The sequence below is a fragment of the Syngnathus typhle genome, linkage group LG3 (genome assembly GCF_033458585.1).
Source record: "Syngnathus typhle isolate RoL2023-S1 ecotype Sweden linkage group LG3, RoL_Styp_1.0, whole genome shotgun sequence".
Lineage (NCBI taxonomy): Eukaryota > Metazoa > Chordata > Actinopteri > Syngnathiformes > Syngnathidae > Syngnathus > Syngnathus typhle.
Genome location: NC_083740.1, coordinates 22,911,540 through 22,937,674, shown reverse-complemented (window position 1 = coordinate 22,937,674; position 26,135 = coordinate 22,911,540). Strand labels below are relative to the sequence as shown.

General features: G+C 44.1%; 2 protein-coding genes across 37 annotated transcripts in view; one reads left to right on the top strand and one right to left on the bottom strand.

Moving 5' to 3' along the window:
* LOC133152030 (palmitoyltransferase ZDHHC5-A-like) overlaps positions 1-26,135 on the top strand; it is a 240,863-nt gene that overhangs the window by 69,514 nt on the left and 145,214 nt on the right. For 10 of the 14 annotated variants that reach the window (XR_009714035.1, XM_061275520.1, XM_061275519.1 and 7 more), the window contains 2 exons: positions 3,849-4,006; positions 9,826-9,998. Coding sequence is in view for 13 of the 14 variants with exons in the window: in XM_061275520.1 (XP_061131504.1) it covers positions 3,849-4,006; positions 9,826-9,998 (331 nt within the window). In the remaining variant the exon portion in view is untranslated. Of the gene's footprint in view, positions 1-3,848; positions 4,007-9,804; positions 9,999-17,051; positions 17,315-17,857; positions 17,896-17,983; positions 18,070-26,135 lie in introns of those variants that run through there. The other 4 variants (XM_061275526.1, XM_061275523.1, XM_061275524.1 and 1 more) reach the window with 4 other exon arrangements.
* LOC133152032 (uncharacterized) lies at positions 1,891-21,549 on the bottom strand. Of its 23 annotated transcripts, none has more exons than XM_061275549.1 (7): positions 21,148-21,549; positions 17,209-20,885; positions 15,933-16,089; positions 15,744-15,841; positions 14,684-15,674; positions 2,565-2,644; positions 1,891-2,425 (listed from the first exon to the last, which is right to left on the bottom strand). In XM_061275549.1, exon 2 carries the CDS (start codon positions 19,529-19,531, stop codon positions 18,566-18,568), a length of 966 nt encoding a protein of 321 aa, XP_061131533.1. In that variant the 5' UTR covers positions 19,532-20,885; positions 21,148-21,549; the 3' UTR covers positions 1,891-2,425; positions 2,565-2,644; positions 14,684-15,674; positions 15,744-15,841; positions 15,933-16,089; positions 17,209-18,565. The 23 variants fall into 23 exon arrangements, 21 of the variants coding, with proteins under 21 accessions (XP_061131533.1, XP_061131544.1, XP_061131527.1 ...); XM_061275560.1 differs by having other exon boundaries at positions 15,609-15,674; XM_061275543.1 differs by lacking the exons at positions 1,891-2,425; positions 2,565-2,644 and adding exons at positions 6,701-7,304; positions 10,023-10,080 and having other exon boundaries at positions 10,315-15,674.

Below are 26,135 nucleotides of genomic sequence, written 5' to 3'. Positions count from 1 at the left end.
GAGTTACGGCCCGCGAGCCAGATCCGGCCCGCGAATTGATTATCTATGGCCCCCTGGATGACATTTAATTACTATTAGAACCGGCCCGCAGGCCACAGCCGCCCGCTGGTGTTTTGCACGCACCATCACTACATTTCTCACAATGCAACGGTAGCCCGCAATGTCACTGCAGTGCGCACAAGCGGCTTCATTATCCATCAGTAGTCAGAGCAGAGATCAACTTTCTGATACCCCCCTCCTCAAAAATGGCTAAACGTAAGGTGGAAGCTGAGAACAGGGGGTTTCAGGCCAGGTGGGAGGCAGAGTACATGTTTACGGAAGTAAGAGGCAAACCTGTGTGTCTTCTGTGAAAATGTGGCTGTAATGACAGAATTTAATTTAAGAAGGCACTATCAAACGTCTAACAAACACAAGACAAGAATATGGAATATGAACAAAAGCTACAGAAGGTGGAAGAATTAAAATGAGGCCTTAAGTCCAGACAGGCTATGTTCACATATGCTAAATCACAAAGCGAGCAATCCTTTTGCAGTTGATGTAGAAAGTGCACCACCAAATCTACAAATGGAGTTGATTGAGCTCCAGTGCAATGACGCACTGAAGGAAAAATATGAGAGAGTGGGTGCTGCAGAGTTTTCACATTCCATCCCTGACACAATGCCCCAGTTGCGCATCCAAGCGGCTCGGACACTCTCTATTTTTGGCAGCACATACCTGTGTGAACAACTGTTCTCTTTGATGAAGCTAAACAAAACATCACAGAGGAGTCGTCTTACTGATAATCACCTTCACTCAATCCTGAGGATTTCCTCAGCGCAGAGCCTAACCCCGAACATTGATGAACTTGTACAAAAGATGAGACACCTCCAAGTATCAGGCTCAGCCTCAGACAAGTGAGCATCACAGAGCAGTAACGTATTTTCCATTTTTTAAATTCAATTACATTTTTACATTTGTTTCTACAAGACGTGATTTTTCTTTGAAGGAAGTATTGTTTTGTCTGTGTGCCATACATTTTTGTATTTTATTTAACGTTTTTTCCATGTATAATGCGCAAAACACTTTTTTTTTTATATAGCAAAACACGTCAGCTATATAAAGAGCGAGAGTTCAGTTCTCTACCTAAATGCGTATTACAGGTAATATTTTATTTCACAACATTTTGCCTTGTTCCTTTCTTCTCTGCTGTTCACTTCAAACACGCTCCATACGAACACAATGCTCTCGTATCAGATGCTTGCTCGATCACTTGCTCGTTTGCTGTCACAGTGTACCCTACACAAATCCGAAACATTTCTTCGCTATCGAGTTTGCTAGGCATGCGCATTAATACTGACCGGCAGAATAACATCCGGTTGTTCCCAAAGATGATCTTTTTTCTGAAATGATTTTACGTTTACGGACTTAAGAAGGAGTCAAAATTTGGGTGCGTATTATACATGGGTACAGGCTTTTTTCCAGCATCGAGAGGGTGTGTATTATACATGGGGGCGCATTATACATGGAAAAAAACGGTATTTATATTTATTTTTCAGTTGAATGGACTCAGGGAAAATTGCAAATAACAGCCATGAGAAAGAATACAACTGATTTGAATTATTTATTTATTTTACTATTTGAAAGCAGTGATCGGTAGATCATAGAGCAGCACAATAATACATTTTCAGTTTATAATGCATGCACTTTTATTTATACATTTATCTTGATATGAAGAAACGCATTTTGTTTTTAAAAACAATTTAATTTTTTGCTCTTTGGCTGTTGAAAATGTTTTCCCTTGAAGTTACTGACACAGCCATAACAAAATATTGCCATATTCATTTAATTATTAAATAATGTACACTGTGTTAGGTCTTGGTTCAATAGGCTATGTGCAATCATTTCGATATGTTTTAATAAGCATTGAACCAGTCCGGCCCTCGGCTTGTAGCAAATATGTTTTTTTGGCCCTCGGTGTGTTTGACTTTGACATCCCTGTCGTTACCTGAAGGAGGCGGCAAGTCCACCCAGAGATCCTGCCACCAACCAACACACCAACATCATGAACTGGCCCTCCTGCTATCATAGACTCAAAGAGGTCTTCAATAAGGCCAAGGCAATCTCCCTTCCTCCACACCGCCCTTGCGCAAGCGATCTCCTGCCTGTCACTTCTCCTCCCAGGGGATAGCTCTATTCGCTGTCCAACCCGGAAGGCCAAGCAATGGAGGAGTTCATCCAGAACTCTCTGGCAACTGGAATCAGCCGACTGTCCTCGCCCGCCAGTGCCAGTTTTTTTTTTTTCTGTGCAAGAGGGATGGCTCCTTCCGCCCTTGCATCGACTATCGCAGGCTCAACGAAGTCACGATGAAGAACCGCTACTCCTTGCCCCTTATCTTGTCCACATTTGAGACCCTCCAAGGGGGTCACGGTTTTCACCAAACTGGACCTACAAAACACATATCACTTAGTGTGCATCAAAGGGTGATGAGTGTAAAACAGCGCTCAGCACTCCCAGTGTCCACTAGAATTACCAGGTGGTGCCTTTCGGCCTCACCAACGCGCTGCGCCCGCAGTCGTTCGTTTACCTTGATGATATTCTAATCTTCGCCTGCTGAAGAATGTCAAGGTGTAGAAGTGTGAGTTTCATGCCTCCTCCATTAAATTCCTAGGATACATGGTACAAGAAGGCATGGTCGTAATGCACGGCGACAAGGTAGAGGTCGTGACAAACTGGCCCTGGATTCTGCCAGACGTTCCCAGTAAACCCCCACAATATGTTTGGGTCTGCCAGGTCGGACCGGTATCAACACCCCCCCCATCTTCAAAGCTAACAAACCATCAGGTAGTGATCACTTCACAGTTCCGCCCCTCTTCATTTTTGCGACTCCAATTCCATTTTCAATTCTGTTTAATGATTCAATTCTTTATCGATTCTCTTATAAATTCTCATTTGGAAAAGAAGAAGCATATAAACGATTATGATCATTTTGTTTTTATATTGTATCTTTGTGCAATTTTCCGCAGATCCGTGGATGTCAGTGTTTTTGAATCGCGTAAATTCGTTGAGAAAATCATTTTTATATTATTATTTACATGGGGGGGAGCGGCCGGCCAGCTGGCCGGGCAACGTTAGCCTTGGCGACTCGCAAGCATTCACCCGCCCGCCGCGACGGCATGTCCCCCCGCTACTTTTCCGTGCTTTTTTACATTTGCCATTCTCATGCCTGACAATAGATATCATCACTTACCCGAAATCAGGGGCTTCTACAGTGGCAATTGAGTGCAAGCCTTTAACTACAAATTTTGTCACTGTACGATGACATCCCTCAGTCCTTTCCTTAGACAATTTTGCTCCTCCCTGCCTCTGGGACCGAATATGCGAGAGGTACCGTACTGCTGGCGTCTGAACCAGTCAGATGGTTTCTCTCGCCGTTATCTAAAATAAAACATGAGACGCGATTTGCATGACAGATTTTACAATTATAGAAATTGAGCTACCATGAAAAGCAGTGTTAGTTACTTATCTGCAGTAAAATTGCACGTCGGGCTAATGTTGCTGGTGCTAGGTTGTTGACTCACCCTCTGCAGCGGATCAAAAACGCAACACTCCGTGTCTCATTGCTTATGTCACTACACAATGTTGCGTCATGTGCGTAACATGCGTAGTGACACACTTCATGGTGACTGGATTTGCTGAGGGAATTGATAGCAAAATAGCAAAGAATTCCAAGGAATTGGTAACGCGCGGACTGGTTCTCCACAAGAACTCAACAAGACTGAAACAATAGTCATTTTATGTTCTCACTGCGCAAATATTATAGATTTTGAAGTTGACATGTTTGTTCTTTAATCAATTTCTCTGTCTGTAGCTGAGGAGGATGAGGATAAGGATGATGACTTCCGTGCTCCTCTTTATAAAACTGTGGAGATCAGAGGAATCCAGGTCAGGATGAAATGGTGTTCGACTTGTCACTTCTACCGGCCACCACGTTGCTCCCACTGCTCTGTGTGTGACAACTGTGTTGAGGTGTGTTACATACAATTGTATGGTGTCTTAACAAAATGTTCATACCCCTTGAACTTTTTCACATTTGTGACCTCACAATCACAAACTTGAATTTATTTTGTTGAGGTTTTATCATAAATCAACACAAAATACCACCAAAAAAGTCGAATGAAAATATTTTCAATCATGTAAGTGAATCTGAATCTGAAATGTGCTGTGTCCATTTATATTCATGCCCTCACAAATTTTGCCAACTCAAGGTGTGCCTTTCACCAGAATCATCTTAAAATACTTCACGTTGACAAATACAATACGCTAAGTAGTACAAGTCACATTTTGGGGGGAAAACTCTTTTTACAAACTCCATCACTAAGAACAGACATGAATAGGCAACACCAGGCTAAACGATATGGTATGCTAACATTACATAAACACGAACGAGGAACTGAGAACGTGCCTGATGTAACTTAACAGTTATTCAAATAACTGTAACATAAATAACACATTTATCAAACCATCCGTGTCACCACGAGGGACCGGTACGGAGTCTGCATCACGGCCGACGCTGCGCCGATCCGCCTGTTGATCTCATGCTCCATCCTGCCCTCTCTCGTTAACAAGATCCCGAGATACCTGAAGTCCTCCACTGGATCTGGAGAGGGCATTCCACCCTTTTCCAACTGAGGACCATGGTCTCAGATTTGGAGGTGCTGACCCTCATCCCGACCGCTTCACACTCGGCTGCGAACTGCTCCTGTGAGAGCTGGAGATCACGGCTTGAAGAAGCCAACAGCACCACGTCATCTGCAAAAAGCAGAGATGCAATGCTCAGGTCCCAAAACCGGACACCCTCAATGGCTCTGCTGTGCCTAAAACCTCTGTCCATAAAAGTTATGAACAGAATCGGTGACAAAGGGCAGCCTTGGCGGACTCCAACCCTCACTGGGAACAAATTCGACTTACTGCCGGAAATGCGGACCAAGCTCTGGCATTGATGATACAAGGACCAAACCACCCTTATAAGTTGGTTCGGGACCCTGCACTCCCGAAGCACCCTCCACAGAACTTCCCGAGGGACACGATCGAACGCCTTCTCAACGTCCACAAAAGACATGTGGACTGGTTGAGCGAACTCCCATGCATCCTCGAGGATCCTGCCGAGGGTAAAAAAGCTGATCCATTGTTCCACAGCCTGGATGAAAACCACACTGCTCCTCCTGATTTTGAGATTTGACCTCTTGACAAACCCTTCTCTCCAGCACCCCTGAATAGACCTAACCATGGAGGCTGAGGAGTGTGATTACTCTGTAGTTGCAACACACCCTCTGGTCCTCCTTCTTAAAAAGGGAGACCACCACCCTAGTCTGCAAATCCAGAAGCACCTACCCCGATGTCCACGCAATGTTGTAGAGGCGTGTCAGCCAGAACAACCCCACAACATCCAGAGCCTTTAAGAACGCCAGGTGGATTTCATCTACCCGCTGGGCCTTGCCCCCGAGGAGTTTCTTAACTACCTCTGTGACTTCGACCCCAGAGATTGGAGAGTCAACCTCAAAGTTTCCAGGCCCTGCTTCCACAATGGAAGTTGTATCGTGGATTTGAAGAGGTCTTCGAAGTATTCTCCCCACCGACTCACGACGTCCCGAGTCGAGGTCAGCAGCACGCCATCTCCACTGTAAACAGTGTTGATGGTGCACTGTTTCCGCCTTGTGAGACGCCGGATGGTGGACCAGAATCTCCTCAAAGCCGTCCGGAAGTCATTCTCCATGGGTTTGCCAAACTCCTCCCATGCCCGGGTTTTTGCCTCAGCGACCACTGAAGCCGTGTTCCGCTTGGCTATCCGGTTTGGCTACTCCTGTCGGTTGCCTCCGGAGTCCCACAGCCCGATAGGACTCTTTATTCAACTTGATGGCATCCCTTACCGCCGGTGTCCACAAGCAGATTCAGGGGTTTCCGCCACGACAGGCACCGGCCACCTTATGGCCACAATTCTAGTCAGCTTCCTCAACAATGGAGGCACGGAACATGGTCCATTCAGACTCAATGTCCCCCGCCTCTTCCGGGACGTAGGAAAAGCCCTGCCTGAGGTGGGAGTTGAAGCTCTTTCTGACAGGGGGTTCTGCCAGACCTTCCCAGCAAACCCTCATAGTACGTTTGGGTCTGCCAGGTCGGACCGGTATCTTCCCCCACCATTGCAGCCGACCCAGCACCAGGTGATGTTCAGTTGACAGCTCAAGTGTCTAAACTCAAGTGTCCAAAGCATGCGGCCCCTGCCACAGGTAGTGAGCCCATGGGAAAGGTGACCTACGTTTCCTTTCCGGGCTGTGCCAGATGCTCACCTTCGAGCCCCGACTCTAGGCCTGGCTCCAGAGGGGGGCCTCAGTGACCCGCATGCGAGGGAAAATAAAATCCAATTGTAGTATTTCTCATAAGGGGTTTTTGTGAGCCGTGCTTTGTCTGGCCCCTCACCTTTTCATGGGTGACCCTGCCAGGGGCATAAACCCTCGGACAACTTGGCTCCTAGGATCATTAGGACATGCAAACCCTTCCACCACGATAAGGTGACGACTCACGGAGGGGATTTATGTGTGGAGTATGTTGAAATTGGAACGGTGTGAATCGGACAAAAACGTGAGTGTAATTGTCAGGTTTATTTCGCTGACTGAATACGTGAATAGAAGAGCAACAGCAAACAAACCACAAGTGAGACAGAAATATTAACTCTTTTCTCGCGAGGAGTGCAGTACAGATCCTTCACAACAATCTCACTACACTAAAATATCTGTATGCACTCCCGCTCTTTTTATTTGGATTTGCCCTACCCACAGTGTGAGACAAGAGCCAACTAAGGGGAAGGGGGAGGCATGTGGGCCTTGTCTCGTAAGCAAAAAAATCACTAGGTGTTTACATACTGATAAGAACATCTGGGAAGACGAGTTTGAGTGGACTGGATACAGAAGAAAAAAACCTTTGACCTCTAGTAAAAACATAGCAAGGGAAGTTTTACGACATTGTGTAGGATGCAACAAGCTAAGTTATTTATTACTGGTTATATACATTCCAACCTAATCCTACAATAAAGATAGTTAGGAAAAACCCTGACTTTAATGGTCACTTGGAGGTTCATCTGGGGTGCAAGACAGCAATGAGGCATGTTGTCTAACAAAGTGGTCATTGTCAGAAAGGAACGGTAGATGTCTTCCTTTTTGTTGAGTTGTCACTGAGTTGCCAGCTACGTCCTGTCTGACCCAGCTGTAATCTCTCTTCTATGGTACATCATAAAAACAGCAAGGCCAAACAGCGAGCATCTCTTGCAGGACTATTGGGGTAAAGCATTGATTAGAGAACGCATGATAACATATATATACATTTTTCTAACAGTAATAATATTAATAATAATAATAATAAGAAGAAGAATCAGATTCAGTTGCTGGCACCAGAATTTCCTGAGAGAGCAATCCCAAGGGATGAATAATGTGTGGAGTATGAAATTGGAATGGTGTGAATCGGATATACTATGTGGGAGTATTTGGAGGACAAAAAAGTGTGTGTAATAATAATAATAATAATAATAGCAATCAGAAAAACACACGTGTGAATGCGTCAGAGAATCAGAATTAAAGTAACACGCCTCAGTCTTCACACAATAAAATAAAAAGAGCACAAACCCCACATATAGATCCTTGGCCCCCCTCTACCACCCATAAACCTGTTTGTAGCAACCCTAAACTACTGATCCTAATATCGCCCCTGAAACTTGCAGTCGTTCCTCGGGATCTAACTGTCATATACCGTTTTTTTCCATGTATAATGCGCAAAATTTAACTAATTTATTGTCCTAAAATCTGGGGTGCGCATTATACATGGGTGCAATTTTTTTTTTTTTTTTTTTTAAGAAAATCATGGTACAACAAAACCAACTACAGGACTGACCGACAAAGCCGTGGAACAAAAAGACAGGGTGACATTACCAAAGACAGGAACAGAAACCAAACAGACATCATGACAGTAACACATGCAATGATCCGACGGTGAGCGAGAGGCAGACAGGACTAAAATACAAAACACGTTACATTGATTGAGGTGACACAGGAAGGGAGGGGCGACGCGAACAGAAACTATGGCAACCTAGATACATAGCAAAACTGGGGACGAGACATGACAAATCTCCCTCGAAATAAAACTTGAAATCACCTTTCTTCTTGTTTGTTGTCAATCGCGCTGTCATGCCTCGTCTCCAGTTTTGGTTATGTGTCTGTGTGCTCGCCCCTCCCTTCCTGTGTGCCCTTGATTAATGTAACCACACGCACCTGCCTCTCGTTACCTGTGATGTATTTAAGTTCTGTTTGCGGGTCACTCCCCGTCGGAGCATTGTGCGTCAGATGTGGACAATGCATGTCTCACGGTCCCGGTCTGTTTGGTTCCTGTCTTTTGTTTCACGCTTTGGTCTGTTAGTCTTGTTAGTTGGTTGTTTAGTCACGTCAGTTTGCCGAGTCTTTTGAGTTTGCTGCAATAAACCCTGGTCCAAGCTGCACTTGGTCGCCCTGCTCCATTTCGCCACTCCGAAGCCGTGACACGCGCATCGCTTTCAGCCATCCTGCCCAACACACTTAGTCAGTAAAATTCATAATTGACGACACATCGTTTGATGCGATGGTGAAATCCTTGATGGTGTGTTATTGTCAAATATTGTTTGTTTTTTAATCTCCATCGCGGACCGGACGTCATACGGAGGCAGTATGACTGCGCATGCGCATTATGGATCCGATGCGCAGAACGGATGCGCAAGACACGTCAGCTATATAAAGAGCGAGAGTTGTTTTCTTCCTATTAGTTTCAATTCACAGTTTAATTAGCAGTTTCAATCCGCAAATAACAAAATGCGTATTACAGGTAATATTTTATTTCACAACACTTTGCCTTGTTCCTTTCGTCTCTGCTGTTCACTTCAAACACGCTCCATACGAACGCAATGCTCTCGTATCAGACGCTTGCTCGATCACCTGCTTGTTTGCTGTCACAATGTACCCTACACAAATCCGAAACATTTGTTGCGGCTCCGAGTTATGACGAGGGGCAAGTTTTGGTTTCCAAGGGTGTTTTTATTCCTCTTCAACGTCTCTCCCATACAGAGGCGCCTTTTTCACGTCCGCACGCTTTTTTCACATGTCCGCACTGAACGCGGTGGTGCCTTCACGGGCAGTCGGAGAAATCAACGCCAACAAAAAAAAATACATCCAGCCTAGTTAAGACCATACCAAAGACTATAAAAATGGGACCCATTGCCTCCCTGCGTGTGTGACGATCATTGGGACTTTAAAATAATACATGACAATTAAAAAAAATTGGGTGCGTATTATACATGGGTACAGGCTTTTTTCCAGCATAAACACTTCAAACGCGATTGATTGCACTTTGCTGAGGCTCATGGGAGTTTGTGGGTGGCTAATGCTCTAATAATAGCTGGTATACGCACAAGGCTATTTCATGTCAAAATAGGCTGCTCCGTTAATGTTTTGAGTAAATTTACGGATCGATATGGAAGGGAAACATAGTACTAAGTAGTACCAGTGGGGGCGCATTATACATGGAAAAAAACGGTAAATTAAAAAAAAAAAAGTCAAAATTTGGGTGCGTATTATACATGGGTACAGGCTTTTTTCCAGCATCGACATGCCATTTTTAGGGTGCGTATTATACATGGGGGCGCATTATACACGGAAAAAAACGGTAATACATAGTTATTTTTTTCTATACCTGCCTCATTTTTACATAGATTACTGTCAAACGTCCGTGATTTCTTGGGCTTGATCTCAGAGATGTTTTCTTTGGTTCTACAGGAATTTGACCACCACTGTCCTTGGGTCAACAACTGCATCGGCAAGAGGAATTACAGATACTTCTTCCTCTTCCTCCTTTCTCTGACTGCCCACATCATGGCTGTTTTCGGCTTTGGGTTGCTCTTCATTTTCTATCATCACCACTCCAATGATCGCCTGCATGTGATTGTTACGTATCCTTGAATGAATTGACTTACTTGTATTTGTTCCTTTCTTATTGCATTGATTGACCAATTTTCCAGTCATCAAAGAAACCTGGAAAATTATGGGGAAAAGGTAAAATGCCCTGGAAACAAATTAAGTTGTACGAAAAAATAACTAGGAACATTAAAGGAGCACATCGAAACAAAAAAACACAAAGCTACTGGTAGGGTGGTGCTCACTCGAAATTATTTTGCAAGAACCACACGGCTACACTGTTTTTGCCATTATTCACATGTCCTAAATATTGTCAGTCACCTAAATGTTGAACAGAGGGTGTGTTTTTACCGAAGTCAAATTCCTTGTTTGGCACGCTCAAACATGGCGAATGAAAAACTCTTGAATCTTGAAGTCGTTTTAGACACTTGCAGGTGGAGAGTCCATTCGTCGCTGTGCGTTCAGCGATGATCGAATGAGGTCTGACTCAGGCCTCATGCAGGAGCATTTTTATTGAGAGAAACAGAGTGGGGGTGAGAGTGGACAGGATGGGGTTGAAGCCCCTGGCTTGCTGATCAATGCATAGCAGGGGGTCTTTTACGACATTGTGTAAACAAAGCAACTTTGATTGCTTCCTCTGCAGCTAGTCAATCAGTTCAAAAGATCTTAGCACTTTGGTCTACTACTTTTGTTAAGACAGGACAAGCTAGGTAAATTATTACAGGTTACATTCCAAGATAATCATATGATCAAGATAATCTGTAAACCCTAACAGCTACGTTTTTACTTTTACAAGCATGTGGATTTAGAAAGTAACGCGATGTTGCGGTTCGAGAAGTATATCGATCGAATTCCGAATCTATTTTTCCCCTTTCAAATAATGGAAACAATTTTAATCCGTTCCAAGACTAAAAAAACCCACCTTTTTTAAGCATTTTTTCAGTTGCGCATTTTTGTCCTATCGCACAACTGCAGTGCACCGCCGAAGGCGCAACCGTAGCGCGCCGCCGACCGCGCAACTGCACCGCGCTGGTCGCATTATTGTGACAGAGCCGTCGCTGAAATTTAGAAAATATATTTAAAGTCCTGATGTACTTTCCAAAATTTAAGTGGACCTCAGTGCGCAGGGAGCTTAATTTGGTCCAATCGCGCAACCGCAGCGCGCCAGGTGCTCACTGTCGCATTTTTTTAAGAGCGTCTTTGTGTTTTAGGATGGCTTTACTGCTCCCACTTGCTTTCTTTGGAGGCATGATTAAGGGTTAATACAATCCTCAAAGTAACGAAAATACAATAACAAACGAGTCAGTCGGCATTCGGGCCGCGCAGTCGGATGTTCTCGGGTCCTTTCGGCTCATCTCGCGAGGTTCGACCTCCGAATTTTGTCTGACAAAAGAAGCAAACAAATCTCACATTTTTCGTTCGAATTCCAATTTGTTCGAGAACCGGGACATTCGAAAACCTCATGTATGTATGTATACTACTACTACTTTTCCGTACTTTTTCACATTTGCCATTCCCATCCCTGATAAGCCTTGGTGGGATATGATCACCAAACTGTTCACGATGTCACCCCTTGGTCTGAGACCGCTACCGTCTGATAGTACACGTTTCAACCAACAATGTCATGGCAGACATCCCCGCACTCATGGATGGATGGATGGATAGATAGATAGATAGATAGATAGATAGATAGATAGATAGATAGATAGATAGATAGATAGATAGATAGATAGATAGATAGATAGATAGATAGATAGATAGATAGATAGATAGATAGATAGACACCTGTGTGAAGGTGGCCCCCCACCCCACGCAAAATCTAAGCAAAATAGTCTGTTTCGTTTGTGCAGCAAATATTTTCGTTTGTGCTGCTTCCGTTTCGGAGATATTACACATTTATTTTATAGCGATGACGTCAGGTAGCCCCGCCCCCCTGTTTACTTCCAAATGCACCCAAAATAGTGCCGTTGCAATTTTTCATTATTAAAATCATGCATCTTCATTAACCCCCTGTCATGTATTTTATTATTTTTCACTTGACATCATGATAACTCAATTCTTACACATGTATTATCCAACTAATTACCATGCAAAGTGACCTCTGCCTGCCGGTAAGACATATCGCAACAGGGTGGCGAAAAACAAAGACGTGCCACTTTTTCAAGCGACAAATGCACAACTATCTCCGAAGATTTAATAACAGAATTTAATTCTGGGAAGTGACCATCAACCAACGTAAGTAAAATGTGTAAAAAAAAAAAAAAAAGAGTTCCTACAATATAGAATTAAAAACACCCTAGGTAGTCTGAATAGCTAGTTGGCTAACATTGTCTTATTATACGTGTGTAATTTGCACTGACCAAGAAAACTAAATTTCTAAAGAAAGCATGCTTGATACATTTTGATGTCAAAATATTTTTCCCTTTGCATCATTTTTCCGTCCATGCAAAGCAATTATAATGATCACGCATGTGTACCGTATTTTTCGCACCAAAAGGCGCACTGGATTATAAGACGCACCCTCATTGAAGTCTTTATTTTAGAAATTATTTCATATATAGGGCGCATCGGATTAAAAGGCGCATAAAATAGAAGCTATACTGCAACAAACTGAGGTAGACTAGGGTTGCGGTGTGCATCCACTAGCCAATAACCAATGAGCCCTCTGTAAACAATCGCGTTTCTCAAACAATCTCCTATAAAATGATCAGAACTGACTAAAGTTCGATCTAACACTGGTACTACTTAGTACTATGTTTCCCTTCTATATCGATCCGTAAATTTACTCAAAACATTAACGGAGCAGCCTATTTTGACATGAAATAGCCTTGTGCGTATACCAGCTATTATTATAGCATTAGCCACCCGCAAACTCCCATGAGCCTCAGCTCGCAGACCCCCATGAGCCTCAGCAAAGTGTAATCAATCGCGTTTCTCAAACGATCTCCTATAAAATGATTGGAACTGACGAAAGTTTGATCTAACACATTGGTACTGCTTACCTATGTTTCCCTTCCATATCAATCCGTAAATTTACTCGAAACATTAACGGAGCAGCCTATTTTGAAATGAAATAGCCTCGCGGGTACAACAGCTTTTCAGTGACGCCCCCTGACCACAGTTGCCGTAATGTTGGAAAGCCATGCGAACTTTATAATTTACTAGTCATACTAAAACGTACTGAAACATTTTGGCAGAGCACTGTGTACAACCAGTATGGAGCAACAAATTCATCAATTGAGCCATACCAGCTCAGTGGTCTTGTGGTAGAGTGTCCGCCCTGAGACTGGAAGGTTGTGGGTTCAAACCCCGGCCGGGTCATACCAAAGACTATAAAAATGGGACCCATTGCCTCCCTGCTTGGCACTCAGCATTAAGGGTTGGAATTGGGGGGTTAGATCACCAACTGATTCCCGAGCGCGGCACCGCTGCTGCTCACTGCTCCCCTCTCCCCCAGGGGATGGGTTAAATGCAGAGGACAAATTTCACCACACCCAGGTGTGTGTGTGACCATCATTGGGACTTTAATCTTTTAATATAAGGCGCTCTGCATTATAAGGCGCACTGTGTTTTTTTGAGTAAAATGTAAGTTTTTAAATGCACCTAATAGTGCGGAAAATACAGTAATTTTAATTATTCAAGCAATAAATCCTGATTATATTTACATTTGTCCTTCAACTAGATGCCCAAACAACCAGCAGTAGACAATGATTTAATTGTTGCAGTTCTCTGCTCATCAAAAGAGGCCATACTTGAAAATGGTAACGTAGCCACTCCAAGCGCTACTGTGTGGACAGATCTGAGTGACCAGTTGGAAAAGAAGATGTCTGCAAAGGCTCTGTAACGTAGCCACTCCAAGCGCTACTGTGTGGATAGATCTGAGTGACCAGTTGGAAAAGAAGATGTCTGCAAAGGCTCTGTACACCTTTGTAAAAACAAACAGACGCAATATCTGGTCAGCTCTGGGATTCAGTCATGATGAAACTGATCCTGAAACTAGCAGTGAAGCAAGCTCGGAATCAGGACATGGCCGGTCGTTTCAGCTTCATATTCCTTTTGACAAGTGGATGGAATTTATTCCGGAAAAGGCTGAATACAAAGATAAAAAACCCGGAAAAGAGACTATACAATTTTGAAACCTGGCACCTGGACCCACATCATAAATGAACAAATCTGGAAAACAGTCAAAATTCCTTGCACATTTGTTTTTAAAAGAGCCAAGGTCTCTCCATTGGTCTCAAATAATTATATCAAAATCAGGGGATACTGCAAGGAGTGTCATGGCCTTCTCAACATTAATTGTAGCGGAGAGCCAGAAATTAACAGTCCAATAATATTGAACTGTTTTATTAAGAACAGTGATGACTCCCTACACACTGGTCGCTCAAAGTGGTTTCCATCTGGACAGTTGCGTGTGCAGGTAGCCAAGGAACTTTGTGAGGGCAGGATGGAACCATATCTATGGCGAGCATCACAGGCAAATAAATTGATGGACTTCAGAGACCCTGAGCCAAGCCACCTGCCAAATTTGGCCACCAAGGCAAAGCAAGAGAAAAATGATTTGGCATTAGGTGACAAAAATCCAATTTTATCATTGCAGATGTTGAAATACAGTGCACCTCACAGTGACAGCATCAAAGACATTGGACTTGACAAGTTTTTCTGTCACTATTTGAGTCAAACACAAATGCATGTGTACAAGAGCTTAAAGAAATCTCACCCAATAATATGTGTTGGTGCAACTGGCTCAATAGTTAAAAAACTGATGAGGCCGAATGGCATGTCTGGCTATATCTTCCTGTATCAGGGCGTTCTGACAGGTCATACCAGCTCCAGTGTCCCAGTCGTGCAGATGCTGTCAGAGAAGCATGATGTTAATGCTATCACACAGTGGCTGAAGGAATGGATCTATGCAGGTGCATCTGTTCCTAAAGAAGCAGTGAGTGACTTTTCTCTGGCGATTCTTGGCGCTCTAGTCAAAGCTTTTACCCCTCATCCTGATCTGAAGAGCTACATCAATGAGTGCTTTAACATTTCACATGGGAATCAACCTGGACATCTACCCCATGTTTTGTCAGGGTAGATGTAGCACACTGTATTAAGATGATCTGCCGATGGGACTGCCTGCAAAACAAAATACCTCGTGTTAAGGATTTCTTTGTTAGGTCAATAGCACAGCTTCTTAAATCACAATGTTTGCAACATGCAAAAGAACTTCTTCGTGCTATCACCATTGTGGCACTGAGTGAGACAGAGGGTAATGACAATTCTGGAGCCCCTATCCCATCAGAAAAGTGCAAGAAATACTTGAGAGCACAAATCTCAGAGGAATTTCTCCCCATTTCAGATGAGCAAGTTGAGGGACAAGAACCAGGTGATGCATTAAATCAGCACATCCACACTAATGTCCGACAATGGGTGACAGAAATATGTGAGGAGAGCAGGTCACTTGCCATGGCTGATGGGGATAGAGACAACAGCCACTTCCTCCCTGAGATTATTCCCCAAATAACAATACTTGGAAGTTACTTGCCACTCTGGACAGCAATAATGGTCCCTCTCTTCAAGCATCACTGCAAGTTCCGCAGCTGTTGAAGCAGAGTTCAAAAACATAAAAAAAGGCCTTTTCAAGCATGAAAGCCTACCCATTCGTGTGGACCGGTTTGTTGCTCGTCATCTTTCCTTCATTGAGGGAAACATGCGGATTTGCGCTGCAAAACAAAAAAGTGAAAAGGATGTGTGTGATGCCTTGTTTGTCCAAACGTTGCTGTCCTGCAGACCTGTGGCATGGCTTCTCTTCAGACTGCTGCTGAAGAGGGACTCAGCCTTCCTGACTCTCTCTGCCTCAGGCCAATTGAAAATCATTCCCAGTGTCCGTCTTCATTCAAAACAATACAGGCAAGGCTCTGTGTTCAGGTAATGTTACTCACAGCTACAATCTGGGAGAGTTTGTGTGGATTGACACTGACCTTGGTAGCAGTTGCAAGGAAGTTGCCTTGAATTTCCCTCCAGTCTGGAGCTAAAAGAGAAGTCATTGGCTTTGAACCAGGACTGACCCAGGATTCTCTTGGGCATTATGTGGCATACTGCCGGAAGACTGCATATGCCTGGGAGATCTATAATGACCTGGGAAGTGGAGTGAAAGCAGCATCAGTAAATACTAATGTAACTCCCCCTCGTATATAAAAGACAGCTTTGCGTTCTTTTGTTACTGATCCGTTTATCTTGACTTTGACAGATCTTGACAGACCGTGAGAACTGTGCAAAAAACAACAAACATGCTCAAACAATTGCCGTTGGGCTCCTTTCACATCCTATTGCACTACTGCTAATAAACGTCATCACAATAATAATTACAAGATATATAGATATATATCTATATATATCTATATATATCTATATATATCTCTATATATATCTCTATATATATCTATATATATATCTATATATATATCTCTATATATATCTCTATATATATCTCTATATATATCTATATATATATCTCTATCTCTATCTCTATCTCTATCTCTATCTCTATCTCTATCTCTATCTCTATCTCTATCTCTATCTCTATCTCTATCTCTATCTCTATCTCTATCTCTATCTATCTATATCTATCTATATCTATCTATCTATATATATATATATATATATATATATATATATATATATATATATCTATCTATCTATATCTATATATATATATATATATATAGATATATATATATATATATATATATATATAGATATATATATATATATAGATATATATATAGATATATATATAGATATATCTATCACCACTAACAGACATATTCAATACTACAACAATGCAGCAAACAAGTGGTTATATTAGCTGTAAGCTACAATGCTACGGATAAACAAGGTACATAAATCAAATGCAACTTCAGCAATGAAACACAAAAACGTCACCCTCCTTACCTTATAGCTGCATATACAGGCTTGAGAGGTGGTTAATACGACTTAAGAAACTTATAACTATAACAGTCAACAGCTTAGAGAAACTTAGAGAAACTGGCCTTTTATAACGGAGCTCTAGCTGGTGGTCCGTCACTAAAACGGGTCCGAGTGAAACGACACAGAAAAATGGTCCGCCTCATCGATCGCCATTAATAGGCATGAACAAAAATACTTCAGGCTGAAATACTGCCTCAACTGCAGTTACACTCCCACCAAAACATATCAACTGTACTGAATATGATTTTCAAATTACTATCCTGTGACCTTTGTTCCACTTCTGTCTCTGCTGGAGGTTCAGGTGGTATTCCTTCTTCCATCTTGTCCAGAAGTGGTTGGCTAGTAGTGGAACTCGACGCCATCTCTTGCGGAGGTACAGATTGGCCTTGCCCTTGACTGGTGTCTCCTTGTGACTCTGGAGTAGCGATATTTCTTGCGAGAAAGCTGCTTCCTGAACCATCTTGATTATGGTCAGCTCAGCTTCTCTCCTTTCCTCTAAACTGGTGGCTTCACAGGACCTTGGCTGGAGACCTTTAACTTCCTTCACATGGCGTTTGAGTCTGGCGATAGCTTTCACCATTCTGGACCAAACCGAGCACTTGTGCAATCAATTCAGCACCGACCTAACTTCTTTCGCCTGGGTGTCGAGAACCTGGACTTTCTTAAGTTCTGGGTCGTCGCTTGCAATCTCTCCCACCTTGACTTCTCCACTTGGTAACTCCTTCTGTCAAAGTGGATCTGGGCCTGTGAACCAGTTGGAGGATAGTAGCTGCTCTGCTGTGAGACCTCTTGAGGCCTGGTCGGCTGGATTGTCTTCTTCTGGGACCATTTCTGCATCACCACGGCTAATAGTCTCATCCATGAAAGTCTTGTGGTCTTTGTAATATTGATGATTTCCTTTCATTTTCCTTTCAAGGCACTTCAGGCGTTGAATAGCACAGATCTTGTTATCGGGTAAGTTAGGCCTTTCCCTTTTGAATGGCCGCGGCATTTCATAATGTCCGTCGCTCTTTAACTTGATGCCAGTCTCCATTTCTGACAGGAATTTTATATCCTCTTGAGAAAGGGAACTGGCCTCTGATGACCTTTCAATGAAATCAGACTCCAGCATCTTCATGACATCTGCAGGTAAGATAACCTTTTTTATCTGTGTCCTATAGACATAGTGAACTTCACTTGTGAGGTCTGATGAGGACGGTAGCCCTGGCATCACTTGCTTCGCTATCACTTGGTGACTCATCCCAATTGCATCTCCATAGTTGAGACGGGGTTTACCATATCCCACCACACTCCAGCCCAGGTCTGTTCTCTGTGCAAACAGCTGATGCTCTTCCCCAGGCACCACTTGTCTCGTTATAAGGGCTTGAGCACAGTTGTAGCCGATTAACAGGCCGACATCACAGCTTTGCAGAGGAGCAATCTCATCAGCGATGTGTTCAAGATGAGGCCATGCCTTTGCCGTCTCTGGTGTGGGAATATGGTCTCTGTTTGCAGGAATAAACTCTCTTGAGTACGTCACTGGCAGAGGAATACGCTTGTCCGAATAAAATCCTCGTACTTGTAGACCAGTCAGTTTCTGGCAAGACACGACTATGTTTCTCGAGGCCAGTGTTGAGAGCCTTAACTAAACTGGTGCACTCTTTGTGTGGAGAGCCTTTACTGCCTCCTCAAGGACAAAGGTTGTGTCACTTTGTGTGTCAAGGAGCGCATACACCAGGACTTCACGATTCGGCTCACTTACAGATGACAGCCACACTGGAATTATTGTGGAAGTATGCGTGTTCACGGTATTCTGTACGACTCTGTTTGTTGTTGCCTCATTTGATGGTGGGTTTGCCTGCTCTTGTGGCTGTTCAATTTCCTTCTCTTTGGGCTTGTCACTGCACCTTGATCCATACGGCTTTGTTGACATTCTTTCTTCCTTGGTGCGATCATCATGAAGGCAAGTTGGATGTCCTTTCTCACAAGTATCACATGTGTTTCTTTCACCACAGTCCTTGGAGCGATGACCAGACTTCAGACAGCCGAAGCACAACTTTCTTACTTGAACAAACTTGACTCGTTCTAAGATTGTCTTCTGCATGAACCTCCGGCACCTTTGAAGACTGTGTCCGACCTTGTCACAGAAGATACAGTTTGTGGGGACGGCTTGCCCATCTGAGCTGGTTGCAAAGACCTTTGCTCCAGGACTTCTGATCTTTGAGCCCTTCTCCAAAACTCTTTCCGTTGGTTTCAGAGCATGGAGAGATGTAATAGGACTGCATGCAATTTTGGCTTCACGCGTGAGGAACTTTACAAACTGACTGAAGCTGGGGAACATGTGAGTTTCTTCTTCTATTTCAATGACCTTTCTGTTCCATCTTGAGGTCAACCAGTCTGGTAGTTTGGAGAGTATTTTCTGGTTCTCGTTGCAGTCATTTAGTACTTCAAGACCTCTGATTTGAGACATGGCAGACTCACAGCTGCGCAGGAAGTCAGCAAGTTCTTGAAGCTCCACACTGCCTTTGGGATTTATCTTGGGCCATGAGTCGATCTTGTCTCTGAAAGCCTTGGCGATTAGGAATGGATTGCCATATCGTTCTTCTAGCATTTGCCATGCTGCATAATGGGCAGACTCAGAGCCCAGCAAGAAGTAACTTTCTATGGATCTTTTGGCAGCTCCCCCCACGTACTTGCGAAGATAATATATGTTCTCTTCTGCAGGAATATTCTTTCTGGCAACGAGCGTCTGAAAGGACACCTTCCAGTCATTGAACCTCAGTGGGTCACCATTGAACACTGTGGGTTCAGGTAGAGGAATGCGACTCGCGCTGATGGATTCTGCAAATGCTCTGACAAGAGCTTACGTGCTGTCCTCAACTCTGTCCTTTTGCCTTGTTGGAGAACAGTTCTGTGGCGAACTAGTTCAAGAATTAATTTCTCTCTTCACAGAGACACGACGATGTAGAAGGTCCTTTATTTCTTCATCGGAGCAGTTGCCCTTAGACACGTGACCTGATCCTTCACTCTGGTCATATACTTGTTGCCGTGCCTTAGCAGCGTTTAGCTTCTTAATAGTCTTCAGTCGCTCTAGTTCTCTGCGTTTGGCGTCTACCACTCTTTGTCTCTCTGCATTTTCAGCCTCTTGTTTGGCTTTTAACTCAGCAGCTTCAGCTTCCAGCTTCTGAAGCTCCTCAATACGACGTTCTTGTTCCAGCATGACCTCTAAGGCAGCTTCGTTAGCGGCAACCTCAGCAGCTGCACCTTTCCTGCTTGCAGAGGAGGATTTAGTGTGGTGAGAGGTAGTGCTTGTCTCACGTGAGGCTACGGACAGCCTGTCATCGAGTATTTGTTTTTCATGCGTTTGACCTTTAGCCCCTTTGTCTAGAAGGTCCCTCGCTTCCTTGACAATCGTCCCTGTCACTACTTCACAGGTGTCAGCTCTACGACGGGTTTCATTGTCAGGAACATCAATGCATCTCCACTCATAGTACACATCATTCAGCCTCTTAGCTGCATTGCATACTTGAGTGATATATTCATTCAGCTGCTCCTCTGAGTACCTTCTATTGTCTCCACGAAGCGCTTGTTTGGCCACTTTGGTTGCATCCTTCCACTTGTCATAGCACACACTGAAACGATGTGCAACTCTTCTTAATTGCTCTTCGTGCAGTTCTTGACCCTTTTCTGTCCTATTGCGGACTCTTTGGCCTAGTCGTGGCTCTTCTGAGGTAGTCGGGTTGCTAACCAATGTGCCATCAGTCACTTGTGGCTGCGAGTCTGCGCCCTGCACACTTTCATGCTTTCTGACACTCTCAGACATCTTGGTTTATGTTGCCCACTGCTGTCTTCTGAAGCAGTAAGTTCTCACTGTAACTCCCCCTCGTATATAAAAGACAGCTTTGCGTTCTTTTGTTACTGATCCGTTTATCTTGACTTTGACAGATCTTGACAGACCGTGAGAACTGTGCAAACAACAACAAACATGCTCAAACAATTGCCGTTGGGCTCCTTTCACATCCTATTGCACTACTGCTACTAAACGTCATCACAATAATAATTACAAGATACATATATATATATCACCACTAACAGACATATTCAATACTACAACAATGCAGCAAACAAGTGGTTATATTAGCTGTAAGCTACAATGCTACGGATAAACAAGGTACATAAATCAAATGCAACTTCAGCAATGAAACACAAAAACGTCACCCTCCTTACCTTATTAGCTGCATATACAGGCTTGAGAGGTGGTTAATACGACTTAAGAAACTTATAACTATAACAGTCAACAGCTTAGAGAAACTTAGAGAAACTGGCCTTTTATAGCGGAGCTCTAGCTGGTGGTCCGCCACTAAAACGGGTCAGAGTGAAACGACACAGAAAAATGTTCCGCCTCATCGATCGCCATTAATAGGCATGAACAAAAATACTTCAGGCTTAAATACTGCCTCAGCGGCAGTTACAACTAAGATCTTCCCACATACTGTGTTCTACACAGTGTAGTGATGCATTGTTTGAATTGTTGGAAAAAAATGTTGATAATGTTCCCTTTGACAAAGAAAGTTATTTTTTCACGATTTCAAGTTTCTTTTTCTGGCTGTCATAAACTTCACATACATGTATTAATTGTTCCATTAATTAATGTTTTGGAGCAGACATAGACTCATCAGGAAAATAAGGTTGCGGTGAACCTTTTGCATGTCAGATGTACCGTATTTTCCGCTCTATAAGGCGCACCTAAAAACCTAAATTTTTATCAAAAGTCGACAGTGCGCCTTATAGTCCGGTGCGCCTTATATATGGATCAAGTGATGAATTTGTTGATCCATACTGGTTGTACACAGTGCTCTGCCAAAATGTTTTAGTACATTTTAGTACGACTAGTAAATTACAAGGTCGCATCGCTTCCCAACATTACGGTAACTGTAATCAGGGGGCGTCACCGAATAGCTGTTGTACCCGTGAGGCTATTTCATTTAAAAATAGGCTGCTCCGTTAATGTTTTGAGTAAATCTACGGATCGATATAGAAGGTAAGTAGTACCAATGCGTTAGATCGAACTTTAGTCAGTTCCGATCATTTTATAGGACATTGTTTGAGAAACGCGATTGTTTACACTTTGCTGAGGCTCATGGAGATTGCGAGCTGAGGCTCATGGGATTTTGGGGATGGCTAAAGCTATAACGATAGCTGCTATATGCGCGAGGCTATTTCATGTCAAAATAGGCTGCTCTATTAATGTTTCGAGTAACTTGACGGATCGATATGGAAGGGAAACATATGTAAGCAGTACCAATGCGTTAGATCGAACTTTAGTCACTTCCGATCATTTTATAGGAGATCGTTTGAGAAACGCGATTGTTTACACTTTGCTGAGGCTCATGGGAGATTGCGAGCTGAGGCTCATTGGAAATTGCGGATGGCTAATGCTATAACAATAGCTGCTATACGCGCGAGGCTATTTCATGTAAAAATAAGCTGCTCTGTTAATGTTTCGAGTAAATCTACGGATCGATATGGAAGGGAAACACAGGTAAGTAGTAGGGGTGTAACGATACATCGATACACATCGATTAATCGATATAATGCTCTACGATTTATTGGCATCGATGCTAAACGTAAACATCGATTTATATCGCCGTGTTTGACCTCGGACATTAGACGCGACTTTATTTTGAAATCCAGTTCATTGTTGCTTGGTTCCTCTTTCCGGGAGCAGTGCGCCCGGCGTTGTTGTGTTGTGAGCAGAGCAGGCACGTGAAAGGGGAGTCGACAACTAGTACGCTGCTCCTGGGCTGGTGCTATGGCTAGTGTCCAAAAAGACGAGGAAATTTGCTCACCTTTAGGCTTCAAGTCATTCGTTTGCAAGCACTTTGGATTCCAAAGAAAAGATGGCTCAACCGACAAGACACGTGCAGTTTGTAAATCCTGCCATGCGGTGATAAAATATTCAGGGAGCACAAATCTCGCCGCACATTTAAAGAAAAAACACGACATCAAAGTTCAGTGTTAAAATAAGCACTTTGTATACTGCAATACTCTTGTAATTTCCTAAATAAAGAGTTTGCAGTACCTTGTTGATTTTGCGTATGAATTGTTATAAATCAGGATATTGTTCTATATTTTTTATTAAAAAAAAAAAAATGATCGTAGAGCACTATATCGCGATATATCGTGAATGAATCGCAGCAGGCTTTAAGATATCGGCAAATATCGTATCGTAGTTCTTTGTATCGATATTATATCGTATCGTGACAAAACCCGCGATTTACACCCCTAGTAAGTAGTACCAATGCGTTAGATCGAACTTTAGTCAGTTCTGATCATTTTATAGGAGATCGTTTGAGAAACGCGATTGTTTACACTTTGCTGAGGCTCATGGGAGATTGCGAGCTGAGGCTCATGGGAAATTGCGGATGGCTAATGCTATAACGATAGCTGCTATACGCGCGAGGCTATTTCATGTCAAAATAGGCTGCTCTGTTTATGTTTCGAGTAAATCTACGGATCGATATGGAAGGGAAACATAGGTAAGTAGTACCAATGCGTTAGATCGAACTTTAGTCAGTTCTGATCATTTTATAGGAGATCGTTTGAGAAACGCGATTGTTTACACTTTGCTGAGGCTCATGGGAGATTGCGAGCTGAGGCTCATGGGAAATTGCGGATGGCTAATGCTATAACGATAGTTGCTATACGCGCGAGGCGATTTCATGTCAAAATAGGCTGCTCTGCTAATGTTTTGAGTAAATCTACGGATCGATATGGAAGGGAAACATAGGTAAGTAGTACCAATGCGTGAGATCGAACTTTTCAGCGGGAACAGTGTTGTTGTTCTCCCTTTTTTGCTAGTGCATCATAGTCTGGAGTACAATTTGTTGTGGCAATTCTTAGGAGAGATCCGTGTTGGTCCGTTTACCTAGATCTGTGACGGGTTGATGTTGATGCTCATGTGGCTGAACGTCACGTCGCGTACGTCGAGCCAAATTGGCCACTCTTTTTTAAACACTCGGCACTGTGTCCACCTTGCTTTTCCTTGGGCGACTCATTTTAATGGAAGTATTCCAGGGGAAGGTTTGTGGGTGGCTTTAGCGCAAAACTGCATCTGAAAGCTCAGCGCGCGAATAACTAGAATGCTGTCGTCACAGCCCACGCTCTAAATTCGGGACTGATACAAATAGAGCGCGAGTGCGCCATGTCCGTACTACTGAGTACGTACACGCACTTGTGAGTGCGCACCGAGCTTTCTGACACGGCTTCCGGTAGTAAATGCGCAGGCGAGTGCTTCCCCATCTACTGGGCAAACGCAGTCATTGCAGGCAATACGACCAGAAATAATGTTTAATAATACAATCTATTCAGGGTTGGCGGGCCGGATTAAAAGGTCCCGTGGGCCGGATGTGGCACGCGGGCCGTATTTTGCCCACCCCTGTATTAGACCATGTTTACTCTCACATCAAGGATGCATACAAGGTCTTTTAACTCCCCCACCTGGGACAATCAGACCACCTCTCTTTGTTCCTCTGGCCCAGATACACCCCCATCATCAATGTGAAGCCCTCTGCTAGGTCTGTTAAGATCTGGCCAGAGGGTGTTGACGGTGAGATGGGGCAACGGCTGCAGGACACAGAGTGGAAGAGGTCTGCCACCCAGGCCACCAGGGACTCCATCATTGATATTGACTCCTACGCCTCCTCTGTTGTGGATCACATCAACTCCATCATTAACAGTGTCACCACCACCAAACGGATTACCACATTTCCCAATCAGAAGCGGTGGATGAACAGCGAGGTCCGTCTACACCTTAAGGCACGTGACACTGCTTTCAGATCTGGGGACAACCAGGCCTACTGCTCAGCCAGGGCTTCCCTGAACAAAGCAATAAAACAGGCCAAGCACACCCACAAGCTAAAAGTGGAGGATCATTTCAACAACAACGATCCCCGGCGCGTGTGGCACGGCATCCGGGCCATCTCGGACTATAAACCCTCCATCAACCCCCCCACTGCAACCAACCCCTCCCCTGACAAACTCAACCATCATTAAGCCCACTTCGACAGAAACAATCAGGAGACGGCCACCAGGATTGCTCTCCTCGCTGATCACCAACCCCTCACTCTCTCACCCACTGAAGTGTGCGCGGCACTGAAAAGGACAAATGCACGCAAAGCAGCTGGCCCTGATGGCATTCCCGCCATGCCGGGTGCTCAGGAACTGTGCTGCGCAGCTGACGGAGGTCTGCACCGACATCTTCAACCTGTCTCTGGCCCAGGCAACTGTCCCGTTGTGCTTCAAGACCACCTCCATTGTGCCGTTGCCTAAACACTCCTCTGCGAAGGGCCTCAACAATTACCGCCCAGTTGCATCGTCTCCCACTTCATAAAGTGCCTCAAGAGGCTACTCCTGGGTCACGTCAAATCTGGGCTCTCACCTTCTCTGGACAAACACCAATTTGCCTACCGTGCAAACAGGAGCACGGATGACGCCATCTCCTCTGCACTACATGCAGCTCTCTCCCACCTGGACGAGAGCAACACCCATGTGCGGATGCTGTTCATCGACTTCAGCTCTGCATTCAACACCATCATCCCCTCCAAACGCATCACCAAACTTGGCAACCTTGTGGTGAGCAAGGACCTCAACATCAACCCCTCTGTCATCAACTGGATACTTGACTTCCTAACCAACAGACCCCAGTCCGTTAGGTTAGATGGCCTCCCCCACGCTAACCCTGAGCACCGGCATCCCACAGGGTTGCGTGCTGAGCCCACTCTTCTACTCCCTCTACACCTACGACTGCACTCCTGTGCATGGCTCTAACACCATCCTCAAGTTTGCAGACAACACAATGGTGGTAGGCCTCATCAAAAACAACGATGAAACGGCCTACAGGGCAGACGTACAGCACTTGACGACGTGGTGTGCCAACAACAACCTGGCCCTCAACACCAAGAAAACCAAGGAGCTCATCGTTGACTTCAGAAAGACTGAGGCTGACACGAATGCCCCCATCCATATCAACGGGACGGAGGTTGAGCGGGTCGCCAGCTTCAAATTCCTGGGTGTCCAGATCTCCGATGACCTCTCCTGGTCCCTCAATACCTCGTCACTGGTCAGCAAGGCCCACAAGCTTCTCTTCTTCTTGAGGAGACTGAGGAAATCCCACCTACGTATCTCCTCGAATCCTGGTGAACTTCTACCGGTGT

Coding starts and splice junctions, on each gene's coding strand:
- LOC133152032 (XM_061275549.1), bottom strand. CDS start 19,531: ATGCTAGAAGAACGATATGGCAATCCATTCCTAATCGCCAAGGCTTTC.